The sequence below is a fragment of the Panthera pardus genome, unplaced genomic scaffold (assembly GCF_024362965.1).
Source record: "Panthera pardus isolate Hobbes unplaced genomic scaffold, ASM2436296v1 HiC_scaffold_24, whole genome shotgun sequence".
NCBI lineage: Eukaryota > Metazoa > Chordata > Mammalia > Carnivora > Felidae > Panthera > Panthera pardus.
Window position 1 is genome coordinate 54,857,088 of NW_026526810.1, and position 17,638 is coordinate 54,874,725.

The 17,638-nt window shown below is 40.5% G+C and overlaps 1 protein-coding gene across 3 annotated transcripts in view; it reads right to left on the reverse strand.

Moving 5' to 3' along the window:
• RAD51 (RAD51 recombinase) overlaps positions 1–11,246 on the reverse strand; it is a 33,896-nt gene extending 22,650 nt beyond the window's left edge. Inside the window, exons 1-3 of one of the 3 annotated variants that reach the window (XM_019442544.2) lie at positions 11,196–11,246; positions 5,158–5,260; positions 3,298–3,435 (exon numbers count right to left, since the gene is read on the reverse strand). In XM_019442544.2, the coding sequence (XP_019298089.1) occupies positions 3,298–3,435; positions 5,158–5,244 (225 nt within the window). In that variant the 5' untranslated portion in view covers positions 5,245–5,260; positions 11,196–11,246. Of the gene's footprint in view, positions 1–3,297; positions 3,436–5,157; positions 5,261–10,738; positions 11,152–11,195 lie in introns of those variants that run through there. The other 2 variants (XM_019442543.2, XM_019442542.2) reach the window with 2 other exon arrangements.
• Positions 11,247–17,638: the final 6,392 nt, after the last annotated feature.

A 17,638-nucleotide genomic window follows, 5' to 3' on the forward strand; every position in this document is an offset into this window, starting at 1 on the left:
TTCTTGGTGAAAATCTGAATTTCAAAGACTTTGGGGGAATAGAAATGGGAGGGAAGAGTTACAGTGACTGAAGAAATCTTCTTTAAACTTTAATTTTTTTTTTTTTTAACGTTTATTTATTTTTGAGACAGAGAGAGACAGAGCATGAACGGGGGAGGGTCAGAGAGAGGGAGACACAGAATCCAAAACAGGCTCCAGGTTCTGAGCGGTCAGCACAGAGCCTGACGCAGGGCTCGAACTCACGGACCACGAGATCATGACCTGAGCCGAAGTCAGCCGCTTAACCGACTAAGCCACCCAGGCGCCCCTTCTTTAACCTTTAAAAGCAAATAACACAACTAATCTTTACCCACTAGAAGCTCACAATATAAAATGTCTGAAATCAGAGAGGATGGAAAAATAGACTCATCTCTATATCATTCTGCATATCTTATTTCACTTTATTACAGGTCTATATTTGTGTTTTCACAAAAGCAAAACATTAATTTGATTTCTAAAACTAAGGTCAGACAGGCATAATCAAATATTCTGTCAGGATTTTTTCTGTCACAAATATTAATGCCCAGAAAAAAAACAACAAATAGACTTTAGAGACACCTACTGGCTTAGTATGATAAACACTCTTTAAGGTATTAGGGGCTCAGAACTCTTATTTCCAATTAAGTTACCAATTCAACAAACATATTTAAGTAATACAATAAATGACAACTTTATACTTCCATAGATAGCAATATCATTCCTCTAAAGATTTAAATTAAGAATTACAAAATTTTTTAACGTTTACTTTGAAAAAGTACACATGCGGGGCGCCTGGGTGGCTCAGTCGGTTAAGCGTCCGACTTCAGCACAGGTCACGATCTTGCGGAGCCTGGAGCCTGCTTCTGATTCTGTGTCTCCCTCTCTCTCTGCCCCTCCCCCGTTCATGCTCTGTCTCTCTCTGTCTCAAAAATAAATAAACATTAAAAAAAAAAAGTACACACGCACACAGGAGCAGGAGAGAGACAGAGACAGAGACAGAGAGAGAGGGGATGGATGAATGGATGGATGGATGGATGGATGGATGGATGGATGAATGAATGAATGAATGAATGAATGAATCCCAAGCAGGCTCTGAGATATCGGCGTAGAGCCCAATGCAGGGGCTTGATCCTAGGAACCATGAGATTGTGACCTAAGCTGAAAACAAGAGTCGGAACCGCAAATGACTGAGCCACCCAGACACCCCAAGGATTATAATTTTTGAGCCCAGACTGAATTACTATTACAGAATGGTCTAAAGAAATGAAGTTAACATTCCTCCCAGTGCTTAAAAATTCAAAGCTCGGGGCACCTGGGTGGCTCAGTCGGTTAAGCGTTCGACTTCGGCTCAGGTCATGATCTCACGGTCTGTGAGTTCAAGCCCCGTGTCGGGCTCTGTGCTGACCGCTCAGAGCCTGGAGCCTGTTTCAAATTCTGTGCCTCCCTCTCTCTCTGACCCTCCCCCGTTCATGCTCTCTCTCTGTCTCAAAAATAAATAAACGTTAAAAAAAAAAAAAATTCAAAGCTCTTAGTATAATACCCAGTAAAACAGAATTCATCAGGTTGTGTACATATTAAGTATGAGATAAGTACTCACAAATTTCAGATATTGTCCATTTGACTAAGTTACATAGCAGTACACACACTGAAGCTACCCCATAACAAAAGATGCAGTTTTTCTTGAAGAATCTTTAGCCTTTGAATATCTTTTCAGTGAAAAATTTCTGTGAAACTATAATAGTAATCAAAATAAATATGAAAATACAATTTTATAGATATTTACTTTATGCTATAAAAACTTCAAGGGTAGGGGGTGCCTGGGTGGCTCAATCAGTTAAGTGTCTGACTTCAGCTCAGGTCATGATCTAAGAGTTCATGAGTTTGAGCCCCACATCCAGCTCTATGCTATCAATGCAGAACCTGCTTTGAATCTTCTGTCCTTGTTTCACTCTGCCCCTCATCTGCTCATGTTCTGTCTCTCTCTCTCTCAAAAATGAATAAACATTAAAAAAAAAAACAAAAAATTCAACGGTAAAGCTAATCAAACTATGTATATAAATACCAAAGGATAAATGCATAAAATAAAATGTAATCATGGAGAATTATGAAGAAAAATTAATAGTAGCTATAAGACACTGAACAGAGATGAGAAAAGATCAGAATAGGACAGGATGAAAATAACTGGATTCCAGTCTTAGTTCTGCTATTGCCTGCATGACCTTGGGTAAATAATTGAACCACTGTGCCTAAGTTTCCTCATCTGTAAAAGAGATAATACTTGCCCTATCTTTTTCAGTGTTGTTATGAAGGCCAGATGAGAATATATATGAAAGGGATGGGATTTCAAAGTTAAAGTGCTGTATAAGGGATTATTAGGTTACTACCTCATTTCTGTTAAGCCAGTAAAATCACCTTTATGTCATTAAGGTTAAAACAAAACAAAACTAAAAGTATGATTTGAAATCACACTCTCTTATCATTATAAAAGAATCCTGTCTGTGTTCTGTGCTGGCAGCCCAGAGCCTGCTTGGGATTCTGGATCTCCCTCTCTTGATGCCCCTCCCCCATTCATGTGGTCTCTCTCTCAAAACAAACTTAAAAAAAAAAAAAAAAAAAAAAAAGAATCTTGCCTGTGATTAGTCAACTAACAGATTATACACGCTTAGAGCCTAATTAACATGGCTTTAATATTTGAGGAATAAAGTTTTTCTATTTGAAAGTAAAACAAGTGTATTATGGAAAATGCAGAAACTTCAGAAAATTGAGGCAAAAATAAAAATAGCTCACATTCTTACCATCCAGAAATAACATATTTTAGTATAGTTATTCTGTGCATGTGTTATACATAAATACACACATTTTTAAAAACACAAATCAACCATGTATATATACACTTAGACATTTTATTAGCCTGCTTTCTTATATCATGAACATGTCAATGAATATTTTTTGAAACTCTTTTTGTGGTTACAAATTAATGAATATATTTCTAAGGCATGAGATCATAATTTCTAGAAAGATAAGGTACATACCACTGACTGCTGGTGGGAACGCAAACTTATCAATTTGGCAGTACTTGTATCATACCATGAAATTGCGATTTCCTTGACAGAAAATCCCAATTTATGCAAGGAGGCATATATATAGTTAACTAATGCAGTCACCTCTGGAAAGGGGGCCAGGATGACACAATGAGGGATGAAAGGAGGAACACTGCCACCTGTCACTGTATATCCTTTTGTACTATTCCCACTAATGCCTCATATAAGCAGTACTTACCAGAATTTTATCAGCTTTGGCTTCACTAATCCCCTTAATATTTATTAGTTCCTTTTTTGGTGCATAGGCAACAGCCTCCACAGTATGGAACCCAGCTTCTTCCAATTTCTTCACATCATTGGCATTTATGCCACATTGCTGCAAGTGAAAACCATGAATAAATTTAAGCTTCAGTTCCCTCATCTGTCTAATATGGATATTGGCCCTACCCATTTCAGAGCTATTTTGAAGAACTGTGATATTATATGCAAAAGCTGTGAAAAGTATGCTCTACATATCAGGTATTTAATAACAAACTATTTTTCATTCATTTCTTTTCGTTCTGAAAAGAAATTTTTTTTTTTTATTTTTTTATTTTTTTTACGTTTATTTTTGAGACAGAGAGAGACAGAGCATGAACAGGGGAGGGGCAGACAGAGAGGGAGACACAGAATCGGAAGCAGGCTCCAGGCTCCGAGCCATCAGCCCAGAGCCCGACACGGGGCTCGAACTCACAGTCTGTGAGATCATGACCTGAGCTGAAGTTGGACACTTAACCAAGCCACCCAGGCGCCCCTGAAAAGAAATTTTTAAACTAGCACTATCCTACGTACATATTCTCATCATGAAACGGGACCAAACCAGTAGCTCCCAGGCACTGGGTATAAGCCCGCAACTCTCAAACTTTTATGACTGGGACTCTAAATGAACCCTAAGACCCTGGGTCCTAAAAGGCCACCTTAAAATCGGTGTTTTCCAATGTTTTCTACGTCAAGCACACATAAAAAATGATTGACAGGAAAGCTCTGATCTAACAATTGACCTTAAAAATGGGAAAAACAGTATGTAAGCCAATTTGACAATAAATTCTATTCATTAAAAAGGGAGGGGGATTACTTTTGGTTGGGGACTCCTATACCACTTCTCAAAACAAACCACCCAAAGGCACCTCTTCCTCCCTATATTACAAAGTTAGCTTTAGTTTTATTAGTCACCAAAACCATGACTTCTGAGACAATATCGGTTAATGGCAGAATATGCATGTATTTGCAGGTCAGGGAAGGTTTGAGAGAGGGGAGAGAATATTATCTGTCCATAGAAACAAGCTCTACTAATATTTAAGCAATAAGCAAAACCCATGTGTGGGTATAAGGATGCTCATGGTAACAAAAGTTGACTCTGAACCCTGTAATGTTTAGCACAAACCTATTTAAATTAACTTCTGGAGTCTTGAAGCTTAGCTGGGGATGACAGGAATATATGTAAAGAGAAGAATGAAGGCTTTCTCTGCTTTCCCTCCTACTTCTTTCAGCCTATGTCAGCTGCACTCACACCGGGGCCTCTGCACAATGGGAAGAAATAGTACAAGGCCACAGCTCTGGTACTTGATGCTCTTGTGCAGTCCTGAATTGGAGCTTGGCTCTTATACCTTAATGACCACAAGTGCTTCTCTCTGATCATGACAGCTGTCTTGCTAGTAACTTCAGCAGATACGGGTCAATGGAGAGACAATGGTCCTCTCTTTTCCCTGCAGAGCTGGCCCAGGCCACTGTAATTCCCTGGATAGCAATTTCATATGTAGTATAAACATCACAGAGACTCCATCATGGGACCCATAGACTCCTTAGGTTTTGACAACCCAACTCTGAGAAAGAAAAATGATAAAGTAGAAGAATTCTTAACAAAAGAGATCTGGTCAGACATGCTTAGCAACCATGTTAAGCTTTCCACAGGATCCTTGACAGTATTTCTAAAAACTCCAATTTAGGTCTTGGCCTTAGGCAATAAACCAATGGTTTATGTAAAACCTGTGATTTCTCCCAACAGGTAGAAAACACTAATCCTGCATTATAATCTCAAAATTAGCAACAAAGCACATACCTCTAATCGAGATATAGGTTGTGGGCCAAAGCTCTCTTCTTCCACTGAAGTATCTGCATTTGCTTCAAGCTGCATTTGCATAGCCATTACTCAGCATTCAATACTGAAAAATACAGACGGCCAGAGAGTACAGAACTGTAAACTTAGTTTTGCAATAAATCTCTGAAGAATTATTTGTTAGGCTTTTGGTCTAATCACTGACCTACCCACGGCAGGAAAACGAACATATATTTCATCACCCTTTCCCTTCCACCTAGCTAGTTGTATCAAAAAGAGTTTAGGAGGAGCCAGAACTAGTCTGCTTCATAACGATGCACAGCTTAACTAGACCAACTATATCCCCAGCTCCCCTGCTTCATAGGTAGGAAGGTAGGGGCCGAATCTTATTCCATTGTTCCCTTCCAGCAAGTAGGGATTGGGGGTGGTGGGACAGGAGTGAAACGAAGGTACAGAATGACTATCCATAAGCCAGTGATAAGACAGTGGACTGAAATGAGAGACATACTTCCCATCTTAGCCAAGGATAACTTGTAGTCACATATTCTGCTTATAATAGGAATGTATGAAATTTGAAATTTAAATATCACCATTTTAATCATTCCAGACTTCAGTGAATGCCTAAGTGAATAAATAACATTCAAGTACCCTGCTCAGTCTGAAATCTTCCATATGAGCAATAGGCCTATACCTAGTCAGGTTATTATGATAAAAGAGTTAAGATTGCTCAGGTTGAAAGAACTGAGAACAAAAATTTTTCATGATCTTCAGAGGTGTTAGTAAGAGTGAAAAGTCTTAATGTTCACAAGAATAAATGAACTTAAATCACACCAAAACAATCTGGACAATTTAAATCAGGATTAATTTAACTCAAAGGATAACACATATGAAATCTCCATTCTTCAAGAATGGACAAAAGACCATTTGTTCTTTTTCCTTTATTTATTTATGTATTTATTTATTTACTTATTGTTTTTATTTATTTTTGAGACAGAGAGAGACAGAGCATGAGCAGGGGAGGGGCAGAAAGAGAGGGAGACACAGAATCCAAAGCAGGCTCCAGGCTCTGAGCTGCCAGCACAGAGCCCGACGTGGGGCCCAAACTCACGGAGTGGGAGATCATGACCTGAGCTGAAGTTGGACGCTTAACCGACTGAGCCACCCGGGTGCCCCTCTTTTTCCTTTTTTTAAAATTGAAATATAGTTAACATACAGTGTTACATCAGTTTCAAGTATACAACGTAGTGATCTGACAACTCTATACTATGCTAGGCTCACCACAGGTATAGCTACCATCTGACACCATACAACACTATTATAATACCACTGACTATATTCCCTACGCTGTACCTTTTATTCCTGTGATTTATTCCATAACTGGAAGCCTGCACCTCCCATTCACCTTCATCCATTTTGCCTATCCCTACTCCTCCCTTCTGGGAGCCATCAATTTGTTCTCTGTATTTATGGGTCTGTTTCTGCTTTTTGTTTATTTTTGTTTTTTAGATCCCACATATAAATGAAATCATAGCATACTTGTCTTTCTCTGTAGGACTTATTTCATTCAGCATAGTACCCTTTAGGTCCCCCCATATTGCTGCAAACGGGAAGATCTTCTTAAAGTCTGAGTAATATTCCACTGTGTGTGTGTGCGCGCGCGCGTGTGTGTGTGTATACATATACACGCGCACACACATATACATACTACATCCACTTTATCCATTCATGTATGGATGGACACTTGGGTTGCTTCCATATCTTGGCTATTGCAAATAATGCTGCAATAAACATTGGGGTGCATATTTTTTCAAGTTAGTAGGGTTTTTTTGTTTTGTTTTCTTTGGGTAAATACCCAGTAGTAGAATTACTGAATCATATGGCATTTCTATTTTCAATTTTTGAGGAACCTCTATACTGTTTTCCACAGTATCTGCACTAATTTACATTCCTACCAACAGGGCAGGAGGGTTCCTTTTTCTCCACATCCTCACCAACACTTGTTGCTATTATTTTTTAAGATTTTATTTTTAAGCAATCTCTACACCTAACGTGGGGCTCGAATTAACAACTGTGAGAACAAAAGTTACATGCTCCCCTGACTGAGCCTGCCAGGCTCCCCTATTTCTTTTCTTCCTTTTTAAGTTTATTTTGAGAGGGAGAGACAGAGCAAGTGCAAGCAGAGGGGGGCAGAGAAAGAGAGAATACTAAGCAGCCTCTGCACTGTCAGTGCAGAGCTAGAAGTGGGGCTCAATCCCACCAACAGTGAGATCATACCCTAAGCCAAAATCAAGAGTCAGATAAGTCCCTCTTATGTTTTTAATTTTAGCCATTCTGACATACTGTATCATTGTAGTTTTGATTTGCATTTCCCTGATTAGTCATTTGAGCACATTTTCATGTGTGTTTGCCATATGTATGTCTTCTTTTGAGATGACCATTTATTCTTTTTAATGTTTATTTTTGAGAGGGAGAGACAGAGAGAGAGAGAGAGAGAGAGAGAGAGAGAGAGAGCGCAAGCAGGGGAGGGGCAGAGAGAGGAGACACAGAACCTGAAGCAGGCTCCTGGCTCTGTGCTGATAGCACACAAACCATGAGATCATGACCTGGGCTAAAGTCAGAAGCTTAACCCACTGAGCCACCCAGGTGCCCCAGCAGAGATGACCATTTGTTCTTGATTATTTCAGGTGCAGATCTCTTAGATGGCAGGTTCAGCATAATGTGTATCTATGATAATGCTAAATATCAGAATCACCTGAATGCAAACATTCATAGTTTATGAAAAAGATGAAACTGCAGAGTAATAAAGGATGGTCTTTTCTTTTCCTTTTTTTAGGTTTATTCATTTATTTTGAAAGAGAGCTCACAAGTAGGGGAGGGGAAGAGAGGGAGGGACAGAGAGAAACCCAAGCAGGCCTCATGCCCAACATGGAGCTCAAAGTGGGACTTACAACTGTGAGATCAGGACCTGAGCTGAAATCAAGAGTGGGATGCTTATGGGGCACTTGGGTGGCTCAGTTGGTTAAGCATCGACTTTGGCTCAGGTCATGATCTCATGGTTCATGGGTTCAAACCCCACGTCAGGCTCTGTGTTGACAGCTCAGATTCTGTGTCTCCCTCTCTCTCTGCAACCCCCGTTTGCACTCTCTCTCACTCTCAAAAATAAACAAACATTAAAAAAAATTAAAAACCAACCAACAAAAAAAGAGTGGGATGCTTAACTGACTGAGCCACCCAGGTGCTACAAGAGTCCAATGCTTAACTGACTGAGCCACACAAGTGCCCCAGGATGGACTTTTCAATAAACAGTGCTGGGTTAATGGGAGAGCCTTACAGAATAAGAAAAACACATACTCAATTTCCAATTTGATTATAGATCTTCATGTAAGAGGTAAAACAAAGCTTTTGGAATACAGGCAGATATCTTCATGACTTTGGGATAAGGATTTCTTAAAATTTATTTTTATTTTTGAAAGAGCAAAAGTGAGGGAGGGGCAAAGGGAGGGGGACAGAGGATCTGAAGTGGGCTTTGTGCTGACAGCAGCGAGCCGGATGTGGGGCTTGAACTCACAAACTGTGAGATCATGACCTGATCCTAAGTCCTAAGTCTTTCTAAGAAAGAAAGAAAGAAAGAAATGAAAAGCCATGGGCCCCTGGTGGCTGAGTCAGTTAAGTTTCAGACTCTTGATTTCAGCTCAGGTCACAATCTCACAGTTTGGGAGATCAAGCCCGCGTCGGGATTCTCTTGGAATCCTCTTTCTGCCCCATTCCTACTCTCTCTGTCTCAATATAAATAAACGTCTAAAAAAAAAAAAAAAAAAAAAAGTCAGGGGTGCCTGTGTGGTTCAGTCAGTTAAGCTTTGGACTCTTGATCTCAGCTCAGGTCATGATCTCATGCCTCCATGAGATCAAGCATGGAACCTGTTTAGGATTCTCTCTCTTTCTCTCTCCCCCTCCCTCGCTCACATGCATATATGCATGTGCTCTCTCTCAAATAAAATAAACTAAAAAAGAAAAGAAAAAGAAAATGTAAAGTCAAACTATAGTTAGGGGACAAAATATTTACCACCTATACAACCAAGAACTGATCATTAGAATACATAAAGAACTTCAAATCAGCAAGACAGACAACCCAATAGAAAAAGACAAGATATCTGAACAAGCACTTCACGAAAGAAGATATCCAAATGGCCAATAAACATAGGAACTAATGCTTAATCTTATTAATAATCAGGAAAATTAAAATCCAAACCATGAGATATTAGTATATGGCACCAGAATAGGTAAGATTAAATAGACTGAAAATATCAAGAGTTGGCAAGCATGTGAAACAACTAAACACTCCTACACTACTGGTTTGAATGTAAATTGGTACAACTTTAGAAAACTAACATTAAATGTGAAAGCTGAATATAGAAAATGCTATGAACCAGGAATTTCAATACTCTGTACTAATCAACTGAAAAGCATACATGCGTGCACCAAAATGTACACAGGAAATGTTCTCAGCAGCCTTTCTCATTAAAACAGCCCAAAACTGGGGCACCTGGGTGGCTCAGTCGGTTAGGCATCCGACTTCGGCTCAGGTCATGATCTCAAAGCTCCTGAGTTGGAGCCCCTACTACGGCTGTCTGTTGTCAGCAGGAGCCTGGAGTCTGCTTCAGATTCTGTGTGTGTGTGTCTCTCTCTGTCTAAAATAAACATTAATTTTTTTAATTATAAAAAGAAAAAGAAAAAGAAAAAGCCAAAAACTGGAAACAACCCAAATGTACACCATGGGCAGAATGAATAAGGAATTCAATATAGCAACAGGAAAGAACTATTGTCTTATGCAAACATATATATAAACCGATAGAATGTTGAGGAAAACCAGACAAAAATATAAACAGCATTACTCATAAAAAATTCAAACAGGCAAATTTAGTTAATGGTATTAAAAGTCAATATAGTGGTTACCTTTGAAGAGAAAAGGAGACACACTAGAGGGGTAACAGGAAAGGCTTTGGGGGTGCTGACAACATTCTAGCTATTGACCTGAGTGGTGACTACACACGTACATACTTTTTGAAATAATTCACAGAGCTGTGTACACTTTGGATTTGTGCATTCTTCGATAAGCATGTTACACTTCACTTTACAAGGTAAAAAACCTCACTACAGACCATTCCCTAGGCATCACGTGAACGGCCTTCCATTAGGTAATGAAAACACCTTTTTGGAAACTGGAGGCTGGTACTTTGTAAGGAAAATACGGTATCATGGAAAGAGGAGTGACCAGAGATCCGGAACCGCTGGCCCGGACAGAAACAGCTGTGACATTTAATCACTACACCTCTCTGGATCTCGGCTTTCTTGCCGCCCCCCCCCCCCCCCGGCCCTCCCCATAAAAATGGGTGTTAGAAACAAAGGCCTCTAAAAGGTCCCCCGCCCCCAGCTCTGGAGCCTGGGGTCCGCCACCATTTTCGCCACAACAAGCTCTGACGGTGGGTTGGGCCCGGGCATGCCCCTGCTCCACCCCGCCAACTCCGCTTTCTCACTTGGCCCCACGAGCCCGCCAGGCCCGGGGCCGGCTACTGTCGGGACTTACCCTGAGGCAAAAAGGAACCGAGTCCGCGCCTAACACCCTCACCCTGGTACGCAGCGCTCCTCGCTCCCACTGGCTGCGCGCCCCGACTTCTGTCCGCTGGCTCGGTCCGCGCCCGGCCGGGACGGACTCCAGACCCCTTCGCTTCCTGCCCACTTCTCTACTCCCTTGTTCCGGCCTTCTGCACACAACCCAGGCGAAACTCAGCTCCCAACTGCGTCCCTCCGGGTGCGTCTCCGCTCTCCTCAGACCTCGGTTTCAGGCCACTGCGCGCGCGGAGCACTGCAACTTTCGGAGATCCCGCCAAATTCTCGGGCTGGGTCACGCCAGCGTCAACGTAACGTCTCCCCGCCCTCCTCGGCTCTGCCTTCCAGCCCCTTCGGACGCTGCTCCCGATCCTAGAGATGAGCCTAGAGAACTTAACCTTGCATGATGTTATGAACTTCCCTCTTCCATTCACCTCTGAAAACGAACTCAAAGTTTGGGAGTCGCCCCCTTCTTTTCTTTTACCAGACCGAGGACTACAACTCCCAGGAGGTAGTGGGGTTGTCCGGAGACTCCATCTCCCAGTATGCACCGCCGGCGCACGCCTGTTTTAGTGCCTCAGCCCTTCTAGGGAGAAGCCTGGTCCCAGAGAGCCATTCTTGATTTGCTTGTGAAGTATCTAAACCTGAGCGTTAGGCACTTGAGATTGCTCTGAACTTCTGACTCAAATTCCCGGAGCCTGGCGTTTTCCAGGCCCCTGGAGGTGGTGCGGCTGAGGATGCTCGAGTGGACAGGTGGAAGTGGAAAACTAAGCTAGCGAAGGGAAGAAAAATGGCTGAAATGTTAGTCAAGCCTTGGTATTTTACTGGAGATTTGCAAGACTCCAGAGGAAGGAGGCATTGGTTTTGAGAAGATAAACTTTATCATGGTTTACTGGAAAGATTGACCTGTGATTCTGGTTTTAAAGAGTGAATGGAGTTTCCTGGACCAAGAAGAGGAGATGAAAGAAGCAAGGATATCAATTTGGGCGTGGAAATTAACGACATGGTCAAGGAATAGTATTGTCTGGTGAGGGAAGAAAAGTATTGTGGAGTCGCTGATAGTGGAAAGTTAACGTTTAGTTCGGGTTATGAGGGAACTTAAGGACATGTCTGGAACTTTTTGGTCTTTATTCTTTAGTTGATGAGGAAGTCATTTAAAGTTTTTGAGCAGACGAGTCCTATGTTGTTTTTCTTCCTGTTCCCCCCCCCCACTACTTTATTTATATCTGTTCCCCCCCCCCCACTACTAGTTTATATTTGTGGAGTGCTTTAAAGTTCATAAAGTTTTTATTTAATCCTCTCATTGTGGCAGTGAAGGAGAGATTTTAGGGAAGTAAGGACAGCAAAAACTGTTAGCTCTTGCAATATTTCAGACAAGTGATGAAGTCTTGCTTGAGTTGGAGCAATGACAGATTCAAGAAGCATTCTGGAGATAGAATCAACCTAACTATGTGATTACAGATAGTACCTGGAGATAGTAGTGAAGTGCCTTCCATACCAGAGATACCCACCTTTACCTCTCATTCTTCACACATCTTCCTTAGAACATCTGCAAACCCACAGCCCCTCTTGGCTGAATGAAAGAATATGTGACTTTGACCTTTCATTAAAATCCAGTTCCTGTGGCTGTGTGGATGTCAAACCAGAGAAACCCCATCTGTAGAAAGATTAAGAAATTGAGAGACTGAGAAAATAAGACAGAAACAATTCTGAAATCTGACCGCTTTCCAGATATTTCCAACTTCTCAGGGTCCCAGAAGCACTATGAGATACTTCTACATTCCAATAAATGTCCCTTCCATTTCTTCTGCTTAAACCAGTTTGAGTAGTTTTCTGTTTCTTTCTTCCAAGACAACCCACTACACACTTAGAAATAAGAAAGCTAGATTTATTGCTAACAGTTTAAGCAATCCATGTGAATATTTATAAATGTGTGATTGCAAAGTTTTGGGTAGGGGCGCCTGGGTGGCTCAGTCGGTTGAGTAACCAACTTTGGCTCAGTTAATGATCTCACGGTTTGTAAGTTCGAGTCCTGCATTGGGGTCTGTGCTGACAGCTCAGAGCCTGGAGCCTGCTTCTGATTCTTCCTTTCTCTCTGCCCCTCCCCCACTCATTCTCTGTCTCTCTCTCTCTGTCTCAGAAATAAATAAACATTAAAAAAAAAAAAGTTTTGGGGCGCCTTGGTGGCTCAGTCGGTTGAGCGCCGACTTCGGCTCAGGTCAGGATCTCGCGGTCCGTGAGTTCGAGCCCCGCGTCGGGCTCTGTGCTGACAGCTCAGAGCCTGGAGCCTATTTCAATTCTGTGTCTCCCTCTCTCTGACCCTCCCCCATTCATGCTCTGTCTCTCTCTGTCTCAAAAATAAATAAACGTTAAAAAAAAAAATTAAAAAAAAAAAGTTTTGGGTATAGGGGTGCCTGGGTGGCTTGGTCGGTTAAGTGTCCAACTTCGGCTCAGGTCATGATCTCACAGTTCCTGAGTTCAAGCCCCACGTCGTTCTCTGTACTGACAGTTCAGAGCCTGGAGCCTGCTTCAGATTCTGTCTCCCCCTCTCTCTGTCCCTCCCATGCTCATGCTCTGTCTCCCTCTGTCTGTCAATAATGAATAAACTTTAAAAAAAATTAAAGAAAAGAAAAATTTTGGATATATCCTAAATTACAATCTGAATGACCTATCTGAAACCTCAAGGAAGTAACCTCTAGTAAAACCAAAATTTAATCATCAGAAGCATAATCTTTTGTCTCAAGGAAAATAATCTCATGGCATAGGCAGCCTGGAGCATAGAAAGGGAAATCCACTGTCATGTCCAAGTGATCCAATTGAGTAGTACAAGGATGATCCAATATTAGGAAATCTATTATAATTGACCTTATTAATAGGTCAAGGAGAAAACTTATTTTGTTAATTTCATCATTTTGAAAAAGCATTCAATAAAATTCAACATAAATTCCTGATTAAGAGGAGGAAAACGTAAAAAGGAATTAGAGGGGCACTGGGGTGACTCAGTTAAGCAACTGACTTCAGCTCAGGTCATGATCTCACAGTTCGTGGATTTGGGTTCCAGCCCTGCGTCAGGTTCTGTGCTGACAGCTCAGAGGCTGAAACCTGCTTTGGATTCTGTGTCTTCCTCTGTTTCTGCCCTCCCCCACTTCCACTGTCTCTCAAAAATAAAACATTTTAAAAAATGAATAAAAAGGAATTAAATGTTTTCTTAGCATGATCAGGAAAAAAACACGGATATCCCAAACAAGCTACCATTGTCTGCTTACTGGTAAACTGTTAGAAATACTTTGATTAAAATCAAGAACAGGGACACCTTTGCTGGCTCAGTAGGAGGAGGATGTGACTCTTGATCTGGTGAGTTCAAGCCCCACTTTGGGTGTAAAGATTACTTAAATATCAATCTGGGGCACCTGGGTGGCTCAGTTGGTTAAAGTGTCCAACTCTTGATTTTGGCTCAGATCATGATCTCACCATCGTGAGATTGAGCCCCTCATTATGCTCCATGCCGGGCGTAGAACCTGCTTGGGATTTCTTCTCTCCCTCTCCATCTGCCCCTCCCTTGCTGGTGTGCTCTCGGTCTCTAGGTCTCAAAAAAAAAAAAAAAAAAAATCAATCAATCAATCAATCAAGAACAAGATTGTGTATTGCTACGATATTTACTACTGTTCAGGAAGTGTCACTGGGTGTAATAATTAAAGATAATAGGGGCACCTGGGCGACTTAGTCGGTTAATTGACTCTTGATTTCGGCTCATGTCAGGATCTCACAGCTTGTGAATTTGAGCTCCCTTTGGGCTCTGTGCTCACCGTGTGGAGCCTGCTTGGGATTCTCTCTCCCCTCTCCCCCTCCCCCGCCCCTCCCCGCCCCTGCTCAAAATAAATAAATAAATTTTTAAATATTAAAAAACAAAAGAAAGTACATTAGTGTAACCAATGACAAAATGTAAAAAGATCAGCCCTTTAATAAGTCTTAATAACTAATTAGACAATGTAATAGAAGAAAAAGATCCCATTCACAGTAGCAACAAAACCCATAAATGTCTACGAATAAACTTTTAGAAATGTTCAGGACTTATGTGGAGAAATCTCTAAAACGATCTTCTCAGAGGAGAGGTCTCAAAATTATAAAGTTGAAAATTGTCCAACATCAACAAATTCTCAATAGAAATCCCAATGAGATTCGTGACAGTCACCTTTGGTTGCCTTACCAATAGCCATTGCTCTTCTTTATGGCTAAGAGTACCTAGTATGTGGAAGGATGCCCAATACTAAGATTTTGGATGACTTCGCCTTCCTCTGTATTCTTTTGTATATTATTTGAACTTTTGGTTTGAATTTATTTTGACTTTATGATGGTAATTTAAAAATTGTAACTAAAATATAAAATGCCTTGGAATCAGTTTAACAAGAAAAGTGCAAATCCTATATAAAGGAAACTTTAAGACATCAAAGAAGGATGCAAAACAGAAAAGCATACTATTGGAAGACTCAAAATCTTAAAGATGTTGCTTTTCCATTAGTTGATCTTTAATATAACATGATCTCAGTAAAAATGACAGCAAGATTTTTTGGGGAACGGAACAAGCTAGTTCTTATGTTTATATGATAAAATTAAAAACCATTAAGAGCCAGGAAAACCCTGAAATAATAAATCCTGAATTGACCAGATATTAAAACATACTATAAAACTACAATAATTACAAAGTACTTGTACAATAAGATGGGTCAATGGAATAGAATAGTTTTATCAGTGCCTTAGTTTCCTATTGCTGCTGTAACAAATTACCACAAATTTAGTGGCTTAAAATAATGAAAATGTATTATCTTACAGTTATGGAGGTCAGAATTCCTAAATGGGTTTCACCAGGCTAAAATTGAGGTCTTGGCAGAATTGTGTCTCTTTTGGAGGTCCTAGGACAAAACCTTACCTTCTCCAGGTTCTAGAGGCATCTGCATTCTTTTTTTTTCAACATTTAATTTTGAGAGACAGAGCATTAGCAGGGGAGGGATAGAGAAAGAGGGAGGCACAGCATCCAAAGCAGCTCCAGGCACTAAGCTGTCAGCACAAGGTCCAATGCAGGGTTTGAACTGACAAGCCGTAAGATCATGACCTGAGCCAAAGTCAGGGGCTTAACTGACTGAGCCACCCAGGGACCACATGGGGCATCTGCATTTTGAGTCACCTTACCAGCAGTACTGTCAGACAGTGTGTGCACTAAAGTCACCAATCATTCTGATCTCTACTTCCATGATTGCATCTCCTTCTTTGACTCTTGACATTCTGCTTTCCTCTTACAGAAAATCCTTGTGATGACATTGGGCCTACCCAGCTGATCCAGAATAGTCTCCCCATGTCAAGATCCTTCAAAACCTCTGCAAAGTCCCTATGGCCATTTAAGGCAACATTCACCTGTTTTAGGATGTGGACATCTTGGTTGTGGGAGGGGTGGTGGTCGTGGTGGCTATTATTCTGCCTACCACACTCAGATAGGAATACATAGAGAAATCTAGTATATGATAAAAAAGGCATTCCAAATCAGTGGGGGAAACAACCTGTTTATTAAATGGTGCCGGAATAACCCCATAGACATCTGGAAAAAAATTAATTTGTATCCTTATCTCATACTTTTTGTCAGGATAAATTTCCAGTTGGCTCAAAGATATAAAGTATTAAGTCATGAAAGTCTAAGAGAAACCATAGATCTTATAGTGGTGAAAATCTAAGTATAACACAAACTCAAAAGCTATAAAAGAAAATATTAATACATGTGACTACATACCTTTAAAATTCTAAATGGCAAAACCCATCATAAATAAAGTCAAATAAAACCACAAACTAGGGGGAAATTTAGCACACCACGATCACAAAGAGTTTCTTTTCTCTTATACTTAAAGATGTCTTGCAAGTCAATGAGAAAGAGAAATAACTCAAAAAAATGGGCAAAGTTTATCAATACCTAATACACAGAAAAGGAGATAAAAATTGCTCTAAAGTATATACAAAGAAACTCAACCTCACACATACTGCGAAAATGCAAATTAAAACCTGAGACACTATCACAAAGTTTGGAATGTACTGGATTAGTAAATTTAGGGAACCAGGTGTTTATTGCTAGTAGGATTAATACAACTATATAGTATTTTAGAGGACAGTTTGGTGGTATCTATTAAAATTACAAATGTAACTATGCTTTGACTCAACAGCTCCCTTTCTAGGAAGCTGTCCTAGATAAACTTACAATTGTGCAACATTTCAGCATTGCCATAGGTGGTAAGCAACCTACATGTTTATCAATAGCGGTATGATACATTCATCCTGTGGACTGTTTAATTAAAAGGAAAAAAATATCTGTTGGAAGTTCTTTATGTACTGCTCTGAACCTATCAAGATATTTAGTTAAGTGAAAAAGACAAAATGAAGGACAGTGTGTATTGAGGAGCTATTATCTGTGTAAAAAAGGGAGAGAAGAAATATATATTTACACCCTCATATCTACTTGCACACATGTTCGCTTTTGTACACAGGAAAGCTTTGGTAAGGTGGACAAGAAACTGGTAACATTGGTTGTCTCCAAGAAGGGAAACTGTGTGTCTGAGGACAGAATAAAAGGGAAACTTTTTCCTTTCCTTTTTGTACTTTATGAATTTAGGACCATGCGAATGTATACCCACACAAAAACTAAAAAATAATGCAGACTTAGATCCGATTTTTTAAAAAGAACACTTGATAAAACTTGCCTTTTTGGAAAAATTTTAAAGGATTGGGGAACATTAAGAGCAAGAATTTGAGGGCTCTACTGCTGCTGCCCATTCGTGGCTGCAAGACCTGCCAGGATACTGCCCCCCATTCCCCCCACCCCCCGCCCCCCGCCCCACCC